The sequence below is a fragment of the Columba livia genome, chromosome 11 (assembly GCF_036013475.1).
Source record: "Columba livia isolate bColLiv1 breed racing homer chromosome 11, bColLiv1.pat.W.v2, whole genome shotgun sequence".
Taxonomy (NCBI): domain Eukaryota; kingdom Metazoa; phylum Chordata; class Aves; order Columbiformes; family Columbidae; genus Columba; species Columba livia.
In genome coordinates this window covers 15,330,017-15,352,762 of record NC_088612.1, presented here as the reverse complement: position 1 = coordinate 15,352,762, position 22,746 = coordinate 15,330,017, and the positions used below count along the sequence as shown (strand labels likewise).

General features: G+C 36.4%; 1 protein-coding gene across 9 annotated transcripts in view; it reads left to right on the top strand.

Annotated features, from left to right (window-relative positions):
- Nucleotides 1-22,746, top strand: part of LRRC49 (leucine rich repeat containing 49) — a 47,592-nt gene that overhangs the window by 14,628 nt on the left and 10,218 nt on the right. For 7 of the 9 annotated variants that reach the window (XM_065076113.1, XM_065076111.1, XM_065076117.1 and 4 more), the window contains 5 exons: nt 362-505; nt 2,608-2,669; nt 9,029-9,176; nt 16,820-16,903; nt 20,162-20,313. In XM_065076113.1, coding sequence (XP_064932185.1) covers nt 362-505; nt 2,608-2,669; nt 9,029-9,176; nt 16,820-16,903; nt 20,162-20,313 — 590 coding nt within the window. The remainder of the gene's footprint in view (nt 1-361; nt 506-2,607; nt 2,670-9,028; nt 9,177-16,819; nt 16,904-20,161; nt 20,314-22,746) is intronic. The other 2 variants (XM_065076115.1, XM_065076114.1) reach the window with 2 other exon arrangements.

Below are 22,746 nucleotides of genomic sequence, written 5' to 3'. Positions count from 1 at the left end.
GGCATACCGTGATATCATCAGTGTCACCTGGGGTTTATGGTGTCTTTGGGTTTGCAGCTACAGAACAGCGTGGCTGAAATAACCTGATTTCTGATACAGAAGGAAGTATTGTCTGATTTTACTGCAGCATTACTAGAAAGATATTAGTGAATACTAGTGCTTAATCTCCAGCAGACTGTACCTTGTTTTCAGCAATTTCTGACATGATTATTATGGCTTAGAAAAAAGCACAGGAAGCACACAGCTGTATTAAGTTGATTGTGCATGTATACTTTTAAAAAAAAAAGTATCTGCTACATGTATGTATCAAATATCTATATAAAACACAGTATGCATGTTTATAACTATACCTCTTTCACAGATTACTAAAATAGAAAACATCAGTCATTTGAGTGAACTGAGAGTGTTAAACCTTGCCAGAAACCTCCTAACCATTGTAGAAAACCTTAACGGACTGGATTCGCTCACAGAGCTCAACCTTCGTCATAATCAAGTCTCTGCTATAGTAAGGAACAAAACTTGTCTTTTTCTCCCTTTTTTTTTTTTCCTATGCTTTTAACAAAATGCACTATTACTGTAACTTTTTAAAACCATATCAGCACTTCAGATTTGTGAAATTTTGCGTTTTCCTGTTCTGAGTTGCTTATCTTGTTCTGCTGCCGTACTTATTCTTACAACATAAAGGTGAAACAAAAAGCAATTTATTTTTGGTGTTATTGTGTTTAAATGTGATCTCTGATAGTGATTCAAATCTTGACAGGTCTCTGGGAGGAAAATTATTCTGAAGCAGCTTTGTGGTTCTAGCATAAAAATTTAGAGACTTTTCTTCAATACAACTTTGTTTGCTGGAAACAAACCCTAGCTTAATTTCTGTAGTTCAACTAAGCAGTCAGACCCATCTTAAATTTCATCTCCTTATTAATATTTACAGAATGTCAGGGATTGGAAGGGACCTCAAAAGATCATGCAGTCCAATCCCCCTGCCAGAGTAGGAACACTTAGATGAGGCTACACAGGAATGTGTCCAGGCGGGTCTTGAATGTCTCCAGAGTAGGAGACTCTACAGCCTCCCTGGGCAGAGAAAATAGGTATTGATCTTAAAAACAGAATTTTCCAATGGACACTTTAACCTAGCATTTTAAGCCTTTATGTTCTAAAAATCAAAGCTTTTTACTTTGCGATGTATAAGTTGTAGTTCAGGCATAGCAAGTACATCATTTGAACAAATGCTTTTAAAAATAATGCAGAAAATCTACTTAAATAGCTATATTTTTCGGATTTCATAATTCCTTTAGTTCTTGGTCTCCTGTTGCTGCTGAGCCTTTCCTTTCTTGAATTTCTGCTACTTGCCATATATGAATTGTTTTTACACTTCAAAAATAAGGCATTTCTGCTCGTTGCTGATTCTGTTACTGTACTTTTCCCCTACATCAGTTATCTTACCTAGAATTCTGCTGCCTTTGCGCTCCTCTCAGGTGTAGCTCGTACTTTTTCCTTGCTTCCTATTGCCACAAGTGGAGAGTCAGCAGGGAATTTAAATTAGTGAGTTACAGGCTTGGACTCTGTCCTGTATCTCAGTTGTATGTTTTAGTATTCCTGGCCAGAGACAATGTTTCAGAAGATGATGTTCTGCTCAGGGGTACTTCTTTTTTTATTTTTTAACTGTGGTTAAATTCTAATAGAATGGTAGTTGGGGGGGGGGGGTGTGTGTGTGTGTGTGTTTTGTTTCACTTTAAGAAGTATGATACTAACTCTCCTTCCTCTAGAGAACTTCTCTTAAATCATGTGGACATGTCATACTGTCTGATAACTAAAGTAAAGATATGTCTCTTTCCTAGAATAAAGTATTTTTCTTATTTTGATGAGAGGTGGTGTCCTTTTCTCTGTGTGCAACAATGTACATGTATTTCTTTACTTAAACTTGTTTTAACTTTTTTGAGGATAAACACCCTGAAAAAATAAAGGTTGCAGTACTTTTGTATTGCTCTTCAGAATCTGCTGCAATATGATCTTACTTGATGTATTTAATTTTACTAATTTTTGAGCTATTTGAAGATTTTCTGCCAAGGTCTTCAGTGGCATATACTAAATGCGCAATTACTCATTCTGGAAACTCTTTCCTTCTTATAAATCTTAATTGTAAAGGTGACAGAGTCCTTCAGAGCGTTCTCTGTCAGAAGAGTCACTGCTGTTTGGTAGTGCTAATTGCACTGATGTATTGCACTTCAAAAACCTTATTTCAGCAAGATCATAAAATGAACTTTTTTTTTCTTAATTTAACAGTGTGTTTATCCTACAGTGTAAATGCTGAGACAGCACCTTGGCTCATTTCCCGCAAGCCTGTTCAGAAACCGGCAGCAGCCTTATCCTCTTTTCTTCAGCAGCATTTGCTGTGCAAGTGATGCAGCTTGTTCTGCAGAGTAGATATCTGCACTGAAACACTCCCTTGCGGTCTGCACTAGGGAGAAACAGAGCTGCATGTTCAACAGAAATCAATGTTGCAGCAAGGTTATAGCATATAGAAATGGAAGTATTTCATCAGGCAAAGTAGAGAGGTTCAAAAGCTACTTTCAGCTACTGAATTTATGCCTCTATCTTTCCTTCTAGAAAGATGTGGATACTTTACCCTGTCTCCAGCATCTCTTCCTCAGCTTCAACAATATATCTAGGTAAGGGAAATAGCAGTTTGATTCCTATCAGTAATTTGAAGTAAACAATTGGAGCCATATTTCATTAAAATGAAAATTCTAATTCAAACACTATGAAAGCAGATTTTGTTTTGACATATCAGCATAATCAAACCATTAAGCTTTTTCTTTAAATAGAAAAAAATCTTGAAGACCTTTGCATTTAAATGTAGTTGTACTATGAATGTTCTACCCAGAAACTTATTTTTAATTTTTAAGTTATCATTTTTTTGACAATGATCAAATTTTAAAAATAGTTTTGTAAACATTATTTTTACTATTAAACTACATGTCTGTTAAAGCAATATTACACAAAGTACATATTTAACATAAAATCACTGTATTTATGGAGTTACACAAACTGCTGAGTCAGCTTCTGCTTACAATTATTAGATTATTTCATTCTTGTATTTTATTTGTCTGTGTATTAATAATGTCTGAAAGGTATATTTAGGGTTATTTCTCTTTAAAACCAGATGGCAGAAGCAGAACAGCTCAACTTTCAAAGCAGGGCTTTTATAGTTTCAAGTAACTAAGTGCTTTTTGTTATAAATAGAAATGTTTATGTTCTGTGCTTTTTCATACTCATGCATTTTTTGGAGTCTGCATTTTTACTAGTGCCTATATTAAAGAGAAAAAAGGTGCATTATCTTCAGTTTGGTATGTCTTTTTATTATATCCTTTAATCGCAACCAGCCTTCTCTGCTTAGAATCAAATAATTTAATATGGGATAGGGGAAAGATGCTTCATGTTCTAATTACTGGAAGTACTATGCAGTTCTTGTGGCATCTTCTTTCTCTATAAAATGTTATACTTAGTATGAGCTTTTATTCTAATAGGTACTTGAATATTTTAAGCTGACCTGCATTATGGTTTTTGCAGACAGCTCCAACCTACTTGTCTGTGTTCATTAGGTTCTTAAAGTAACAATGCAGTAGAGCTCACGGGTATTGAGCATTTAAAAAAATCAGAGATGAACTGCAGGAATCTTTAATATGCTCTTCCTGTAACTAATCTCCTAGAGATAAGGTTAGCATTCTGCCTCTCTTGAATAATTTTCAGAATTGGACCATGGTTTTTGTTTCTGTTTTTCTAAACAATTTCTTAGCTTGGCAAAACACCGAGGGGACTGCAGTAGCTGGCTCCCTTGCCGTCACGGAGCATCACTGCAGTCAGTGGAATTTCTCTCTCTTTTTTATATACTCGATGTATTTTGTGGAGCCTTCTGACTCCTCTCTCACATTGTTTTATGCATGTTTTCATGTTATTTTTACAGCGATCAAAGAAGGAAAAATGTTTCTGTTCTTCTATGAGGTTTTAAAGTGCATTTCTCCAACTATGTAATCAGTACCTTGCTTCTTGGTACTTTATCGTGATTGCTGTTTATTCATTTGGCTTCAGTTGAACTGTTGCTAGATCTAGTCTTAGTTTTCATGTAAGCTAGAAATACTTACTTAGAACACTTGTGTGAATATATAATTTGTTTTTAATTTGTAGTTGGAATAGGTATAAAATTAAAATCTTACTGTCAAATGAAAGACATGGCTCTTCTGTAAAATTTGTATACTTCTGTGGGTAGGGAGGTGGATGGATCAGTTTAACTCTTTATTTACCAGACATTTAAAAAAAAAATATATATCTATATATTTCTATGATCCTATTTAGCTTGGGTTTTTGAGATAATAACCTGCTGTTGCATATAGCTGTTCTGAAGGCTAAAAAAAGAAATAAATTCCTGATTTAGATTTATGTAGTAGATATGTCTAACAGAAAAGTGATTAAATATCAAAGTATACTATTGACCATCTCTGTTCTGATACTTGGCTTGATACTTTTTGAGCTGACTGGAAAAGTTACATGCAACCATAATACTAGTGAATTGCTGTGCTACCTCTGAACACTCATACAAGCCTTTTACATGATTTTGTGTGGTTTTGTGAGTTGCTTGCCTGGTTTTACTGTGTGCCATATGGTAGTTTTTAAAATTGTTCTTCCTAGAAGCAGCTGTTTCTCTACAACTAACTTTTCTTTTAGACAATCAAATTGATACGGAGATATTCTAATTAATTTATCTGTAGTTGCATAGAGAAAACCTGCAAGACAAACAAACAACAAAGTATAGTGTCAAAACCTGGATATACTCATGTGACAGGTTCATTAAAATATTTTGTTAGTGATCATTAAAAAGAAAAGTAGAATTTTTGAGGCAGTACTCCCATGGAAGTTTTTGCTGCTTCCTATTTTTGTATGTCAGCAAAAATACTTGAGTCTTAAATTGGTAAATACTGACATGTATAAATTACTATTTCAGTAAAAGATTTGGAAATGCCTTTTACAAATGGTCACTATTTAAGGCCTGAGAATCTATCATGGGTTTAATCACTGACGTTCTGTTTCTCTCATGCTTCAGAGGAGGCCTCAGAATGCTGCTGCTTCTCTGCAGAGCTTTAATTTTGCCAATACATCCCTTTTACTAATATAAACTCAAACTGAACGCTGTAAAAATTGGTGCTGATCTAAAATGAAAGAAGTCCTACTTCTGCCTTCAGTCCCCCAAAATTTAGCACTTACAAACTGAAGGTGTTCATACCTGATGGCTGAAGGCAATCGATATCTCTAGAACTAGTCATAAAGAAGGGGAAGAAAACCTGTTTTGAGTTTGTCATGTGGTACTAGAAAGAGATTACAGTGGATTCAAGTGGAAGATATGCCACTGAGATTCGAGAAGAAGGTTATTGCTCATATTTCAAAATGTGAAACCAGGGAAGACCATTTTTTAATCTTGGAAACAAAATACATTTTTTCACTGTTACGCTGCTGTCCAGGTCAGCACTACGGTGGCTTTTTCCTTTAGTAAGGCATGTTGTCTAACCATGTGAAAAAAGTTGGATTCCAGCTCAAGGACATTGTTTGTTCTTCATTTGGTTACTGAACTGGAAACCTGAGAGGAGGAATGTTCTTACCGTAATAAAAACAATAATATTTTTTTCTCAGCAGAATGAAAATTTATGAATGTGTTTTCAAATAGTTGAACAAAAGCAGCGCAAGTGGAATGAAAGGTTGACTGTGGTAACATCTGTTTTCATCAATAGTTCAGTGGTTAGAAACCTGGGAAAACCCAAGTTTTATTCTTTGAATGTTTTTTTGAACATACATTTCCTTCTTGGGTGTTCTGCCAGACTGCAGCAAGTATGTTGCCTTCCTTCTCTTCTCCAGAGCTTTTTCCCTTTACGGAACATGCTTTAAAAACTTCATTGATGCAAATTATAGAGAAAGAACAACTGTCTTCCTGTGACCTGTTCTTGCCTGCTGAATGTGTGGATGTGAATGTGTATCATTGGTGGAGGATCAGCTTACACCACTCCAGAATACTCTGCTGTTTAGTAATTGTCACGTTCTCGTATGAGGTGGGAGAAATGGGTTTGCATCCCCTCTGGCAAACATTGGATGCAGGGACTCTGAGAATGCACACAAGATGTAAAACTTACCTATTCTGATAAGATTTCCAGAAGACACTTTTTGGTAATTTAGCCTAAAGTCACAAATTGTTTTGGTGTTGCTGAAGCTCCCATTTAAGCAAAGGTAAATTAATCTAGGAAGAAAGTAGGACAGGAAAGGAGAGGTGGTTGCTGTAGTTTGGTGGGACTCCTGGAGAAGGAGGTTGCTTGGAAAGAGCAGCAGACGTTCCCTTCAAGAAGACTGACTGAGGCAGTCTGACACAGTGTCATCCACAGCTGCTTTGTATTTCACGAGCAGGTTAAAGACTCCTTTGTGGTGAACAGAGGCCAGAGTCAGCATTGAGACGTGGCCTCTGATTCGCACAGGGTGCTCCCCAGGTGGGGCTGCAGCAGTCTGCGTGCTGGGAAGCAGACAGAGCTTGGTTGTAAAGTATGCAGCCTGTTGGGTAAGCGTATTACATGAAAGCTTTGCTTGGCTTAGGATTCGGATGCCAGTGTGACAAGTATAGTATATTAAGTTTTCTACATTGAATTTCTAAAGCTCTATTTTTCATATGTGTATACAGAGATGTGAACATATAGCTGTTTTGAACTACTATTTTACTCCATAATTGAGCTGCTATATAGCGCAGCTAAAAGTGGCATAGAGCAAGCACATCTGTTTGAGCTCCAGAATGAATGTTCTGGTATGCTGAAGGACTGAGAAGTTCAAAGCACAGCAGTATGTATCAGTAGAAGGTCTTGAAAACACTAGCAAGCTTTCAACTGCTGTCGTTTCTTGAAGAGGTTTGTTTTATTAAAAATCTGTAAATCATATGTAATGGCAGAAGTACTGCTTAGTTAAATGTGTAGTGGGAAGTGTTTTCAGTAAATTAATGCTTTTACATTATCTGAAACTAATTTTGAAGACCAAAAAACTTTCCTATTTGTCAAGCAAAATCTATTGTAGCTCTATGGAAATTCAGTTATCTTTTCTTATTCTAACATATTTATGAGTTTGTTTTACCAACTTCTGTGTCACTTGGGAAGGCTATCTTTTCTGTTCAGGACATATTGAGGGTGTGTTTTAAGTCATATGTCAGCCCGGTCTTCCAAAAGTGGGGTTACACAAGCTGTTTTATGGAAACTGGATCTCAAAAAGAAGCAGGAAATGATAATCTAACTTGTCGTCTTAACCACATGTACAAACCACCCAGTTCTTCAGATGTGCGATGCCCCTTCACTGCCTTGGAATCTGTACATTGTTCATTTTTCATCACTTATGACATTGTTTTAATGTACTAAGCAGAAAGGTACTAGAACCTTCCACTTCACTGTGTCATTTTTGTGCTGCATCCCTTTGGTGTATCATGTAGAAGTTACTCACATGCTGTACTAATTGCGTTGGGGTTTTTTTGAGATTTTGATTAGGTAATTTCTTTGCTCCTGCTAGCTCACATTGGTATCCAGGCTGTTCTTCGGCAGGCTGAAACGGACTGCTAGTTGGCAATATTATTTTTATATTTTATTTCTTTTTGTTGTTGTTGCAGAAATTGGTTTAGCTAGTCCCTAGAACAAACATTTCAGGGATATGTCGCTTTATAATCTGACGTCCTGGTAGATCTGAAGCTGAATGTTAGTCCTCAGCAGGTTATTGTATGCTTTTTTGAAAGTTGAGTGATACCAATGATAAAGGCAGTTGCCACTTTATTGAATGACAGTCTTTACTATGAACATCTGTACTGCATTTGACTTCTGATCCTTAAATTCAGGGCATACTTAAGGCTTGGTATCCTTCCAAGTATTAGTGGAGGAAGACTTTTGCTGCCACCAAGAGTGAGAGCTATAACGACTTAATATCAGTAAGATTGTCAGATATTAAACAAATATTTTCCACTTCAGAAATGGTCTTCTATTTCAGAATGTCATTAAGTAGTTGTTGATGTAATGAAGTGATCCTCTGTTTATATTTTAGTGTGATCATCATTGATCGTTTTCTAATTTTCAGGGTTTTTTTAACTCCATTCTCAAAAGTACCAAGTCAGATTATTTCATGCTTTCTACTTCCACTTAACTTCATAACACAGGCTCAACTTTTGAAGGCCAGAGTGCTTAAGGATGGGAGCACAGTTCTACGTTTATACACTATAATCAATTTCTTAAAAGGTGTTGGGGAGTCATGTTTATTTCTATAGCTGTTCTGAAATCTAGTTAAATAGTTCTCTGCTGTTTTAAACGTACTATTTATCTGAGTCAACTTCTTGCTTTTCACCTTCCATCTTCAGTGAAGGGAACATGGTATAGGCTGTACATATCTAAATATATTTTACACAGGCCAGTTATTTTTGTTAAGAAACCAAAATCAGATGTTGTCTAAAAAGCCAAGTGGGTGGTTGTAAACTGAACTTGGAACAATAGACAGATCTGTTTTGAAGATATGATGCCTTTGTAGTTGTTTTTTTTCCAATATTTAATGATGTTGCAAACACCCAGGGTCATTCTGTGGTATTTGTGGTTGGCTTTTTTCTTGTATTTTCTGTGGTTTTCATGCTGGCTTTTATGGCAAATACACCTTGGTGTTTTGTTTTTTTTTTTTTTTTTAATATGACTTAACATATATCCTGTTCTAGGTTTTTTTCAGGTGAAACTATACTCCTGTAGTTAACAAGTTCTCCTTATTCTCTATCTCTCTTCAACTGTATGTGAAGAGATTAAAAAGTTAAACAGCAGCTGCTCTTGGTATTTTGAAATACTTTACATTTAATTTATCTTACACAATATTGATGGGTGGGGCTTTTTCAGTACAGTGAAACATTAATGTTCTGTCCTTAAGAAATAAACTAATCCTTCTCAAAATTTTTCCTACTCTGTGATGTTAAAACTTTAAACTTTTTTGGTTACAGTTTTGAGGATATTCTGTGCCTTGCTGATTCCTCATCTCTGTCAGATATCACCCTTGATGGCAATCCAATAGCTCAGGAGACATGGTACAAACACACTGTTCTCCACCATATGATGCAGCTCCGACAGCTAGATATGAAGAGAATCACAGTAAGAAATTTCTGTTTTCATCAAACTTACTAGATCCTTAAATTCAGAAGTAAAATGTAGGGTTTTCTGTGCATATATGTATATTTAAAATACAATTTTTTCTTTATCTAGTATGGAATAGAATGGGATATAGACATTACAATATTTAAAACATTAACCTTTTTTCTTTTTTCCAGTCTTACATAAGATTATGCTTTTTTACTTCAGTTGACATGTTTATTTTTAAATGCTTAAATTCTTCTTTAGTAAATACTGTGTGATCAGATGGCATGTGACATGAGAGAATCTACGAAGCTTTTGATTAGGACTTTCTAAACACAGTCGTTACTGGTTTGCCATATAGCTGAAAACGAATAGCAGATTTCTTAAAAAGGAATAGGTGTTTTTTTTACCCTAAAATTGACGTTATTGGTATCTTCTTTCATTTAAGTGCTGTTGGTTTCTTTAGTCTGTCTCCCTAAGGCAACCTGGTGATCACACAGCTGCTGTGTCTGTATTTCTCCCTTCCTTAGCTAAGCTGCTCACCCCATTCATTTCTGGTTCTGCTGCTCAAGTTCAAGTAACCTTGATAAGGAAGAGAGGACTTGCAGACAACTCCTGAAAATACAGCGTAAGGCCTTTTACAGAGAAGGCAGAGGTTGAAGGGCAAACACTGGGGGCCATAGCATTAAGTCAACTGTCTTATCTCTTAATGCTAATTCTTCTGCTTCTATTCAAAAGTGATGTGTAAGCATGACTTCCTTTGCAAGAAAAATCCATCCAACAGCAAGATAACAAATATAATTTGCTTTACCAACAACAGTGTTGCATTGTTATTGGTTTTGACCAGGTGCTGATACATATATGTTATGTTAAAGGTTCATTTGCTTTGTACAAAGGCTGTGCTGCTTTATGAATTGCACCTGTTGTTTTACTATCTACCCCATTGTCCTGTAGCCCATCCACCATGAGTATAAAATAGAGCGAATTATGATGCAAAATATGACATGTCATGTGGAAAACATTAATTTTAAAAATCAAGTGCTTTGGGACATGGGACTTTTACTCCCAGCATCAAAAGTATTAAATACTTGGGGTTTTGCAGATATTCAATGGGTTGTTGGGTTTTTTTGTGTGAATTTATACTGACTCAATTGAACACTTGTTAAGGGTTGTCGGGCATTGGAACAGGCTGCCCAGGGCAGTGGTGGAGTTACCATCCCTGGAGGGGTTTAAAAGGCGTTTAGACGAGGTTCTTAGGGACATGGCTTAGTGCTAGAGTTGAGTTAGGTTATGGTTGGACTCGATGATCCTGAGGGTCTCTTCCAACTGAAATGATTCTATGGTTCTATTGCTTTGCTTTAAAAAGGCTGTTTTGTCAGTATTTTGGGAACTCGAGTCACATAAAGAGACTGTCTCTGCCTCCCTCTTGCCCTCCTTGAGACAGATCCTGGTAGGACTCTCAGTGAATGAGAAAACTGTAGAAAGAGCTCAAACTCCTTTTTAGACTCTCTGGGATCTGTACAGGGAAAAAGCTGTTGGAAATGCATAGTTGTGGGAAAGACTTAATCTGGGTTTGCACCTTGTTAAACATCAGAGAATCAACCACGAGACAAAAAGCCATAGAAAACAAGTCTTCATCAGTTGTGCTGCTCATAAATCTACTTGTAAAAAGAATGTGGTTTGCTGCCTTTTTATTTTCCTTCTGGTTTTCAAGCCTTGAATTTTTGTAATGTTTTCTCCATGTAGAGGGTGCCATATGTTTTCTACCATAAAAACTGTGTTGCCCAGGTAATTATATGGCTTAAGAAACTGGGATTTTAAGAAAAATAACAAGTACCATGAGATTTGTGATAAAATTAGAGAGTTGGCAATGCCAAATCCAGCTGTTCTGCCCAGTAATACAATGTACATCAGCTGCAAGTGTAAATGGAACTTGGTAGGGGAATGAAAGCACAGTATTGGGTATGTGCTTTTTTTCCCACTTAATTAGTATACCTAAACTCTATTTACATTTGTAGGATCTTTATTAGTCTGAAGAGCATCCAGTCCATTTTGAACTTAAGCATTACTATGGTTTGCAAAGAACTGGGAGTTGGACTGGGATGTTGGTTTTTCTGAATAAGAATCTTCAGTAACCTGTTCAGAAGCTCTTCTGCTTGAGAACTGAGTTTTACACAAGTTACTTCTGCTTTTAAACTTTTACTTGCTGGCTTCACTGCGACAAGAAAATTATTTCAAGAAACAAGAAAATCTGAAGGATGTTTTCAATAGTTCATAAGAGACTTTGAATCTTTATTCATATTGGTTTTCAAGAAGATTTACTCTCTCTGGAGCCAGGCCTTTTCTATAGGATCCTGTGGTGAAAGGGAACCTTGTAGCAAAAGGCCGGTGGTAGCTGCATCTGTTTTAGGGGAACTATTCAGAACATATAGCGGACATGCAAATCCAATATTCAGCACTTGGAACAGAACTTTTTTGCATTGTAATTGTTCTAGTATTTCCTAAGTCGGGACAGATTTGTCTTTGTTCAAGGGATTGCATCGTATTATGAGGTACCTTTAAACCCTGACTTGTGAGAAAGTTGGTCTTTTCTTAGGCCACTTAATTCCTGAGCTATTCGTCAATGTGGTTTAAGCCCTTAAACAACTGAGGTGGTGAAATCAGTGGAGGTTGCTCTACCATAAGGTGTTTCACTGTAAGGCTGTACACACTTACTGTCCCCACTAGAAGATGATTTTCGGCTGAAAAACCCATCCACTTTGTATTATGTATCTGAAACATCAACTCAATGGAAATCTTTGGCTTTCTGAAACTTTGATAGATCAGTCTGGGTGCTTAAAGAGTGGGGAGCAGACTGAATTGTAGTGGTTATTCGGACTCCTGCATGTCACCTGTGTTAACCATCAGTAACTGTCTGCAACAGTTACCCCTTTACCTCACACTGAAGGTCGGCTAATGGGGATTTATGTCTCACTAAATAGCCTTCTATGCATTTGATGTGTGTTACCTTCAAATCACATTGTTCGGTTAACATACCGTAATGGTTGTTTCTCTGGGCATTGAAGGTTTTTGAATGCATTTTGTAGTTTGAACTTGGAAAAGTGGACCTATCCAGTGCTGCTGGCAGTTTAGCTTTTTCCCCTCCGGTCTGTAGTAACAGTAAGCAGATATTGTCTGCAGACATGTAATAAAATACTCAAATATGAATGAAATGTGTGCATATCCTTACTGAGAAATTATTTAACTAGGAACACTTGCTATCCATCACTTTAAATACACTTTCTCAACAGATTTTCCTAAGTGTATATTTATATGTGTGTGAATATATAATATCTAGTATGTATATATCTTTTTTAAAAAATGTGCTATGGTTCCCAAAATGAAAGACCAGCTGCATATTTTTAACAGTAAAACTTTGCCTTTTTTCATTGAGGTTTTATAGATTTTGGATGCTTAAAGTAAGATAGCTGTGTTTGGATTTAAGATTCTTTGCTTAGATGTTTTTCTGCTGATGAGGGAGTAGTTTCTACTGCTAATAAAAGTTGTTATTGATTCCATCACCACCACAAAGTGTTCTGTTTTTTTTAGGGAAGGATCTATATATTTTTTTTTTTCTTCTTCTTGAAAATAAAATACCTCAGGAACCCCTCAAGTCATTAATGTGGATTGTAATCCTCTGAAATCAGATCTTGCAAAAATATACTAAATTAATACCAAAGTAAAATATCGGTATATAGCTTGTTGTCAAATATGACTTAATTAATCAAAAACTTTGTGATTGTTATTTCCTTAGCTGTATTTCTACTAGAAGCACCCTTACATTCCTGCTTCATTCTTGTGTAAGATCAGCCTCTGTGGTATATACAACAAAAAGCAGTCTGCCTTCTGCAAGTCTGAGCAGAATTTTGTGTATTTAAAGTGTACTTTGTTGAGTCACCATACCTTGAAAGCTTATATGTATATTCCAGGTGGTTCTTCATGTTCTCCATTTGCTTCATTAGCTAGACTAATTTATATCAAGTGTACTAGAGCTGTTTCTAATCTATAGTAAAATTATTTGAATAACATAACGGGAATGAAATAACTGCATTTGCTGTGTGCTAACTTAGCATCTTTTCCTCCTGTCACCTCGATGGTATCATTTGTTGAAAAAGACCTTGTTGGAGTAGTAGAGAAGCAGCAGTGAGGAAGCACACGCGTTGCTCTGGGTGTCCGGGAGCCGCTCGGGCCTCGCCGGGAGCTCCCGGTGCGGAGGCCGGTGCCGCCGGCGGGTTTGGCCGCTCTGCGCTCCCGCTGCGGGTCCGCGGCTGCTCGGCAGAGGGAGCGCTCGGCCCGCCCGAGGCACCGCCGGGGCTTGGGGGTGCTGGGGGCTTCCCCGGGCCCCTGTTGTGTCCTGTTCACGCTGAGAATGTACCCCGGCAACCTCAAAGCTCACTGCAGAAAATGAGACTTCTGCTTCTTTAGGAAGTGTACCCCCCACTTTTTTTGTTGTTTTTTCTTATTTGTGAAGATGGCTTCTTAGCCATTTAGTTTTTAGTTGGGAAGTGGAGAACTAATAAATGGAGGGAACTTCAATATACAAGAGGATATCCAAGTATTTTTGTTTTGCTCTGACACTTTGGTCTTCTGGAAAAGCATCCCACCTTGTCCAGCAAGATTTGGTTTAAAGATTAAACACTTAAACACAATAGAATAATGAGGGGAAACAAAGGAAAAATGAGAGAGAAAAAAATTTAAAGAGCTGTAGCTAAAAGAGAAGAAAAGGGTGATAGTAAAAATGAATTATGACAAGGTTATTAATGGGTTTGTTTTATAACTTTGTAGGTTGGGAGGGGTTTGGGCGGGTAATGTTTTCAAGATTGATTGTATGTGTTGTGTAAGATTAGTCAAGAACCATATGTGGATTCGCTTTCTGTAAAAAGTAGATTTGGCCCTTGATCTGTATTCAGATGTTTTCTGTATCATTCTGCCTTTATGGATACTGTGTAGAAATAGGATATATTTTCTTTTTAGGCTGAACCAATTTATTTTGTAAGAGAAACAGTATATTTTAAATGTCTGTAAATAGGGTAAACTCTTGATCAAGTCTTTTTCAGTTTAATAGAAGACTCTTGTTAGAATGTAGTTTGCATTAGTTTATTCCTTGTATACTGAACTGACTCAAATGAGGGCAGTAGGCCCTCATGGATAGATGACAGTGTCATTTGGACTGCATTAGAGGAAGGCTTGGGGATAGAAGATAGAATAAGAAGAGAGATTTCTGGAAGCTGAGAGAAAACTGAATTAGGGAACTTTGCTATGTTTGCGTTAAAGCTTGGGGGCGGGGGGGGAAGTTGTTTTGAACAGAGGAAAGTTAATGAGGGCTAATTTCTTATAGATTAGTGTCATTTTGTTATTCTCACTTCTCCAGTGTGAAATACAACAATACCTTGGTTAGTTTTGAGTGGAGTCTATGATGACTGGCCAGCTGTTTTCTGCCAAATAGAATGGATGGTTTCTGCTGCTTCTCCCTTGGTGGGAAAACTAGTTTACATTTCTCTTCTTTCTACATACCAATTTTAAATAACCAAACTTCTAGGGATCAAAAAACCCTTAATGTGATACTTCTAAACATACTTTAAGTTACTTTACATGTTCAATGCGTTGAGAAGTCATTAGAGAAGAATAAGCCACTGAAGTTGTGAAAAGCTTGTTTATTTAAGAAGCCAAGTTAAAAAGCACAAGTTCCAGTTCAAATAAAGAATTTTAATTAGAAAATTTAAAAAATCCAGAACAACTCTAACCCTCTTTCTATGGAAAGATGTCACCAATGTAGTCTGCTAGCACTTATATTTTATATTTTAAGACTTCAGGGTTTTTTTAGGCAAATGCAAATGTATTATACTATAACATGTTATTTGGATAAATGGCTGTCACGAGGGTCATGGTTTTAGCGCTTAACGTTTTCTGTCATATGTTGAGGAACAGCACATTTCTATTTTGCATTATTAATTACACATTTGTATTTGTGACATAAACCTGCAATGGGTTTATTTCATGATTTTCATAGTCTCACTCTGAACTCTCCTGTTCAGGTACATTGTGTGGTATTTTGTTGTACTGGGATCTTGAAGGCCTATATCTGTATGTGGTTTTAGCTATTTATTTATTGTTGATCCTTCTTTTAACATCAACTAGTGACCTCTTGAGGTTTCTTCTAACCTGGATCGTTCTGTAATTCTGTTACACCAGCCACTTGGTTAATACCCTGTTCAGAAAGAACTGAAAAGCCCACTTGCAGGAGAAGCAGCCAACAAAGCTTCACCCTCAAAAGGCCAGAAGTTGCTTTCAGAACAAAACAAAAACAAATTTAAAAAGGACCAAAAAAAAGTTAGGCTTTCCAATTAGTGTTCCAGGGAAATTCTTGCATATAGCTGGGCTAGAGAAGTTTACTGTATGCAAAGCCCCATTCCTTAGTCCGCATTAAGGTATTCCTCTTGTTTAATGTATGTATAGTAGGTTAAAGTCATGGAGGAACAATTTGAAAGTTAGTTGTTTAATCACCTTGCAGACTGATGTCAAAAGCCATGGTATGTCAGTGGGTTCCGGGGGGCTGTGCACAGGTGAGAGTAAGTCTGTTGTGTGAACCCAGCTTCTTATGCTTTGGAAGTTCTGTCTTACAAGTGTTTCTTACGATGCTAAGTGTGAAGTTCCTGTTTTGTTTTATCTTCCAGGAGGCATTCAGCCATGTGGTTAGGGGCTCTTACAGTGCTCTAAACATAGCATGTTGTGTTTGTGTAGAAGTTTTGACATATCCATATGTCTTCATGGTTGATGATGTGAAAACATCATCATTTTTGTGTTCATTTTTGTTGGTTAATTTTTTTAACACATAACTTTTTGGAAAGCGGAAAGCTTGGGACAGGGGCTGTTTTGGGGGAAATCAAAACACTTTCTGTATGTTCTGGGAAGATACTTTAATAGAAACACCCAAATGGCATGTGAAGTAAATCAAAATAAGTACGCTTCCCAAATATTTGTGTTGGAAAGACTCTACACTTTTTACTTCATAGTGAACATTTCTTTTGTTACTTGGAAAATACATATTCTAAAAATACTTTGCTGTGAGAGTGTTTAGCCTTGTATAAACAGGGAGCATTCAACCTAATATGGGTGTATTGCAGTATTAAATTGCTGTACCAGGAAAAATAAGCATCTTGGTTTACATCACTTTCATTATTTAGGAATCAGTGGCTTTTTTCTTGAAACTTCTTATTGAATAATATTGATCAGAAATAATGATAATGTCCTACAGTTAACTTTGAAAATACTATTTTCTTCTGAAGTTCTGTTGCTGATTGAGACAAGTAAGCCCCTGGAAGCAGCGTATAATGATAAAGAAACATCTTGGATTATGATGCAAGAATAAATAGAATTCGGCTCGTTCACTCTGTGTCTTTTTTTACAACAAGTCCTACTAATTGCAAAAACTACTGCGAAGATACAATGCACTGCTAATATTTAAAAATTTGTTGTCATACTGCCCATATGCTTTATACTTTTTTCAAAGAGCTTTACAAATGCCATTTTTAAATGACTTTATCTTGAGTATTTGCATCTAAATCTTTTTAGAACCGGATTATTTCCTCCTTTTTTGAGTCTGTTTTTCTTTTTTCATCCAGGAAGAAGAAAGACGTATGGCATCTGTTGCAGCAAGGAAGGAGGAAGAAAGGAAGCGTGAAAGCCATAGACAGGCCTTGCTTAAGGTATTTTCTATGACTCTCCTAAGCCTACTGTAAGCCAGTTTACAGCAATAACCTATACCCTAATATTTTTCTGTAGTTCTTACCAATCCCAATATGCCTCTGTCTCTTTAAAATCTATTTTTACAGCTTAAGTAGCGTACTCCACAACTGAAACTCTCTTCAGTCAACCATGCAAGTTATACTCCAGCAAAAAACCCCAGTTGAATACATGGTCGTGACATAGTAAAAGGATGGCAGACTTCACTGTCACAAATGCACAGATAAAGTAAATCCAGACTTTTCAGTGATTTCAGATACCTTGAACTTGGTCTCCGCTGTTTCAGATGAAAAAATGATGAGTGCTCTAACTGCTGCCACGCAGGGTGTTTCGAAGTAGTTTTTCCTTCCTTCTTTCCTATTGTTCCTTTTTGCAGAAGGAGTTAAGCAGTCATCAGAGCAGCAGCCAGACTCCAGCTGGTGTGTTTTTCAGAAGAACGCTGATCTGCCAGCCCACTGGGCCTGGTGAATGCTCACATGCATGAGGTGGAGCAGCTCTGACAGGGCAGACTGAGGAGCACTCAGGAATAAGCTTACAGGGCTGGGGCCCAAATAACCTGTTGCTAATAGGAGACCAAAGTTCAAGGATCTAAGAGTATCTGCATTCCATCATTTTTGTTTTCTGCATTTTCATCCTTTTCTTTTTGTCATCCAGTAATGGTTATACAGAAAGCTTTTACAGTTTCACAGACAGACAAACAAGCTTTAGTGTATCCATGTTGTTAAGTTGCCTAGGTGAAAACATGTTTCATTAAGGAGTTTAGACTGAAAAAACTTGCAGGAAGCTGTAGAAGTGTAGCAAATGTGCATAACTCTGAAAAAGAATCCAACACAGTATGTTACCAGTGTATTAAAGGACATTTTAAGTACATAGAAAAAACCTCAAGAACCTAAATATATAAATGGACAAAAAAAAATTCCATGTCTAGTACCTAAAAATGTTTTGATTTCCTGTGTATTTGTATCTGTACATATTTTTTTTTTATTTTTTTATATACATATATATATATATGTAAAAGTCTTAGATACAGTAGTTTTTAAAAAATAGTGTCTTTGTTTGTTTTTTGCCATTTGGGTGTGGGCTTTTTTGGTTGTGTTTGGTTTTTTCTCCTGTAAGACACTGATGCATTTAAAATGTCTTCAGGTTTGAAGTTTTGATGCTAGTTCTTAGCAACATAAAGAAATAGGAAATAAGTAAATAATAATGACACATAGTGTTATTTTATGCTGTTGAAAAGCTGTGTCTCTGGACTTGAAAAAAGTAGGTATTGGAAGTGTTTATTTGTAGTTCACGTTCTTAACCATTTCTGTAATGTTTCCCTGCAGCACAGATATTGACTTGACAGCCTAGATTTCTCAGTGCATTTTGCTAGTGGAAACTTCCATTGGAAGAAATAAAAATATATCTTTTTAATGTATAATGCTGTTGTTTCTCAGATTTCAGCATTAAATTGTAGATTTTGTATTTTAATTGAGGTACCTTTCTTATCTTCAAATAGTTAAGTGGTGTAAGAGGCAAGCACCAACATCTTTTGCACAATTTGGTGATTTTGTATATCTTTGTAAATATACTTTTGTATGTTATGATTCTGATTTCTTTTACCTGTTCAACACATTTGAGTTGAAAGTATTGAATCTGCTCATAGATAAAACGCCCAGTGAAAAAAGATGCGAACTATAGGATCTTCATGGTTAAATCAGAAGAAAATATTTAGTGAATCATATTCTGCAATTTTTGTTGTCACTTTCCTCCGAAGTTTCTTAAAGTACACTGCAGTGTAAATGAAATTGAGTGCTCATTCAGTAGCAAACAATTGCTGTTTTCCTGTATTCATTGCATCAAAAAAGTTCATTTTGGCAATGTCATGACTTCTTTGCTTGCTGATACTTGCCTACCCTAATGGCAGAGTTTCTCCATCTCTCTTTTTCCAGACTATTTTTTTAATTGTTTATAACCCCCTCCTTGGGGAAAGTTTGAGATGTACTTTGAAACGTACAGAGAATATAATTCCTCTCCAGCAGAGGCTGAGCTCAGTATTTACTGGAACAATAAATAGTTATTGCTAGCAGATTCTTCACACTGCTAAAATTTGCTTTTTGTAAAATGAATTCTTGGAAGTTTTCTAAGTTCAGTGGGAACCAGCAGCCCACAGCCGAGGGCTGACAGAGCAGTAGAGGTGATGAGGAGACCCTCACCCTCCAGAACATACAGAATTTTCTTTAATGTGATTGGAAGAAAGTGGTGATTATTTCAACTTGCCCTGCTCTCTGTGACATGGAGCAGTGTACTGGTGAGGTGGCTGACTCCCAGACAATTACAGCTGGCTCACGGAAACTAAATGAAGTGAAGCTAACAATCAAGTTACCCTTTGATATTATTTATGTTGTGCAGTTTTCATTTGCTAAGAGCTCATGAGCTGGCAGCTGAACTCTTTAAAAGCACCTTGTTATTTAACCTTTCAAAGTGTGCTAAACTGGATGTATTAGAGCATGTATACCTTTATCACACGCTAGAATGGTAATCTATATATAGAATCGTAGGTAATTGGCAGGATTTGCATCACTGTACAAGAACAAGTACTTATTAGACTTCTGAAATACTGGTTTATTGATAAGACCCGTTTAGGACATAAAAACTACTTTGAGAAACTACTACAAAATATTTGAACTTAGATTTGTTGTAGTCCTTGCATCTACTACAGAAGTAATTTCATACTCTGTTTTTATAAAATTTCTTTTTCCCTGTTTCAGAAAACAACATTTTTCCCTCGCACAGAGTATGTTGCGGTTACTGCTGAGACTTAGAGCAGTTGCATAATTTTCTTCGCTGAAGTGCTGGGGTCACTCTGGCAGCAAGGAGGAAAGTACAAGCAGTCTGCCCTGTTTTGTGGGAGGAGAATTACAAGCAGCTCCAGACTGTCAAAATGAGACTTCTGTGCTTGTCCAAAATAGACAGTTTAACTTCATTCTTTCACAAGTTGTGGGGTTTTTGTTACTTTTCTTGTTTGTGTTATGGCAAATTTTGTGAAATCATTGATTGCTGGCGGCTATGCAAAATAGCACTAGAATGATGCATGGATTTTTAGTGCACAACTACCAACCAGTACTATCATTTCTTCAGCTTAAAACATTTTGATTAAGCAGCATATTTCTTTCAGAACAAACAAGTGTGTTGATACAGCACTGTCATAACTTAATTATGACTTTTCTATATTGTTTCAGGAAAAGAAACGGTTAACGATTTGTAATATTGCTCGTCAGTGGGAGATACAGCAGAATCAAATAGCTCTTGTGGCTTCATTAAACCAAGATAAAGATAACGAGCCCTGTCAAATCAATGGCAGTGCTGCATATGTATTTCCTGAAGAAAGCAGGTATTTTATTGGGAAATCCTTCTTGTTCATGTCTTATATTCCAGGTTGCTACTTCTCACCTCTGAGATCTCACTGTATTTCACTGTCAAAAGTAATATATCCAACTCAATCCTGAAAGGAGCTTTACTTTGCGATTAAAGCTCTTGGCCATTAGTAACATGTAATGTATATTAATAAGTGATGTAACAGCAACTAACTGACTAAAGAAGTGCAAGCTAAGTTATTCTGTGAATTTGCTAAATAAAGGATGGCTTCGTGTTTGCAAGGAATGTTAAATGTGAATTCTTGAACCTTCGTAAGGCTGTTCACTTTTTTAACAGCTTAGATTGCTGCCTTCACTTGGAATGAACAAAACGAGGATATATTGTTTACCAACAGGTTTCATAAAGCGAGTGTTGAATTTATGTTCTTAGTTTGAACAGCAGCATCTTTTACTGGACTTCTTTCATACTCAGTCTATTTTAATAATAGCTGTTCTTTGACTTAGTTTTATTCCTAGGTTAATTTTTGCTAAGATAATTTTTGTATTGTTGGTTTAAAATATATTATTGTTGTGATACACTTTGCAGCTTGCTTATTTGCATCTAAACAGTGGCCATCTGGCATTGTGTATAATTTAAAAACCAAATGTAGAACTCCATGAACAATGTGTGCATTGGATTGGCTAAAACCAAACTAGCACACTTTCAACCTGGCAAAAGCCTGAAAAAATAGTCTGAATTCAGTAGCAAGCCCGGGTTCCTGCTGTGCCTGATCAGCACTGGAAATGTCAGGTATGGGCAGGACATCTTTGCCTCTCGCAGACAGAACCCGTCTGAGTTCAGTCCAGTATTGGCCAGACCAGGTTTTTATCTCCAGTAGAGTGCTGCATCTTTTGAAACTTTATTTTTTCTTAGAACTTTTAAATGTCTATAATCCTTTTTGTTCTTGTGCTTCCAAAGCTTTCCCCCAGACGTATGTTCAGCCACTGCTTTGTTGCTTCCTTGTTTTCTGCAAAATTTAATTGTCAGTAATCATCCCGTGTGGCCAAGTCAATGTAATGATGGTAGCTTGAGCATTGTCCTGCCAATGAACAGGTTGTCATTGCTTGAGAAATTATATTTTTCCATGGAGTTGTAGAAAAGATCTTGGTGTAATTGTGATCTCTGCTTATGCTGGATACGGTGACTAAAGTTGGTTTATTCCTTGTAGTTTCCTGACCATGTATGTTAGGATGTTTTTGCCAAATCAACAGTAATAAAATGTGACATAAAAGTCTGTTTTGGTGGGGTTGTGAAAGTTTTTGTAGTTTAAGACCTGTAAAATTCGTTATAGAAATCCAAGTGGTTATTTTAATGAAACATCAAATTCACCCTCCCCAGGTGTTCACAAAATAAACTGTGTACTTTATTTACATATAACACTCTTATACAAATTACAGTGCATTTGGTTTTCTGAATTGGAGACTCGGGTTTGGAATTTTTCTTTCTTATGGCTTGTTAGAGAAATGAAAGTGTGATACTGATCTTTATCACTGACTTTGATATATCAGTTTAAACAGATTAATGAAGATGTTGCAATGTGTGTTATAATTAAGAAGCTCTAGATAACACTGCCATTTTTTGCCTTGAAGCTTTCTATCTCTTTAACCCCCGAGTTAAAATTGACATTGATCTTCTACTGTGTTTTGTAATAGTGAAGAATATCAGAAGATATTGTCAAGATGAGTTACTAAGCACTAAAATGGCAGGTGAAATTCAGCATAGATAAGTAGCTACAGCTTCACATGTGAAGTGATGGGCTCTCAACATTTCCAGTAAAGACTACAATCTTAGAGTTTTGGTTGACTTTTGTCAAGAAAACGTCAGTCAACTAATCACTAGTAGTCAAAAAAGCAAGATATGTTAAAAATACTGGGAAGGTAGTAAAGAATAAAATAGTAACAATTGTTATGCAACTGCCTCAACCTGTGATTTGTGCTCATCTTGAATTGTCTGTGCACTTCAGGTCCAGTCAGCTGAGTTATCAGCTAGGAATTAAGACACAAAGAGATGAGAGTTGAGAATACATGGACATAGTGCTTAATTTTAAAATTGCTCTAGTGAATTGGAAAGCTGACATTCTTTTAAATAAATACTTATTCATCCCTATTAATTAAGGATTAAGTGAGGATAATAAGCCATACATTATTCTCAACTCTAAGCAGAATAATGAGTCCTGATGAGATAATGATATATGGATTTGAGGAAAGAGTGGTACTCCTTTTCCAGAAAAAAAAGAAAAGAAAAACCAAAAACAAACCCAACAAACCCACACACAAAACAAAAAACCCACCCAACTGTTCAGTATGGTGACTAGCTTTATCCTGGATTGGTTATCCTGGTCTGTTCTTAAAGCAATTACTCGTGTTGTAACTTTTACGTTTCATATGCAAACAGAACGTGAAGGTGATGT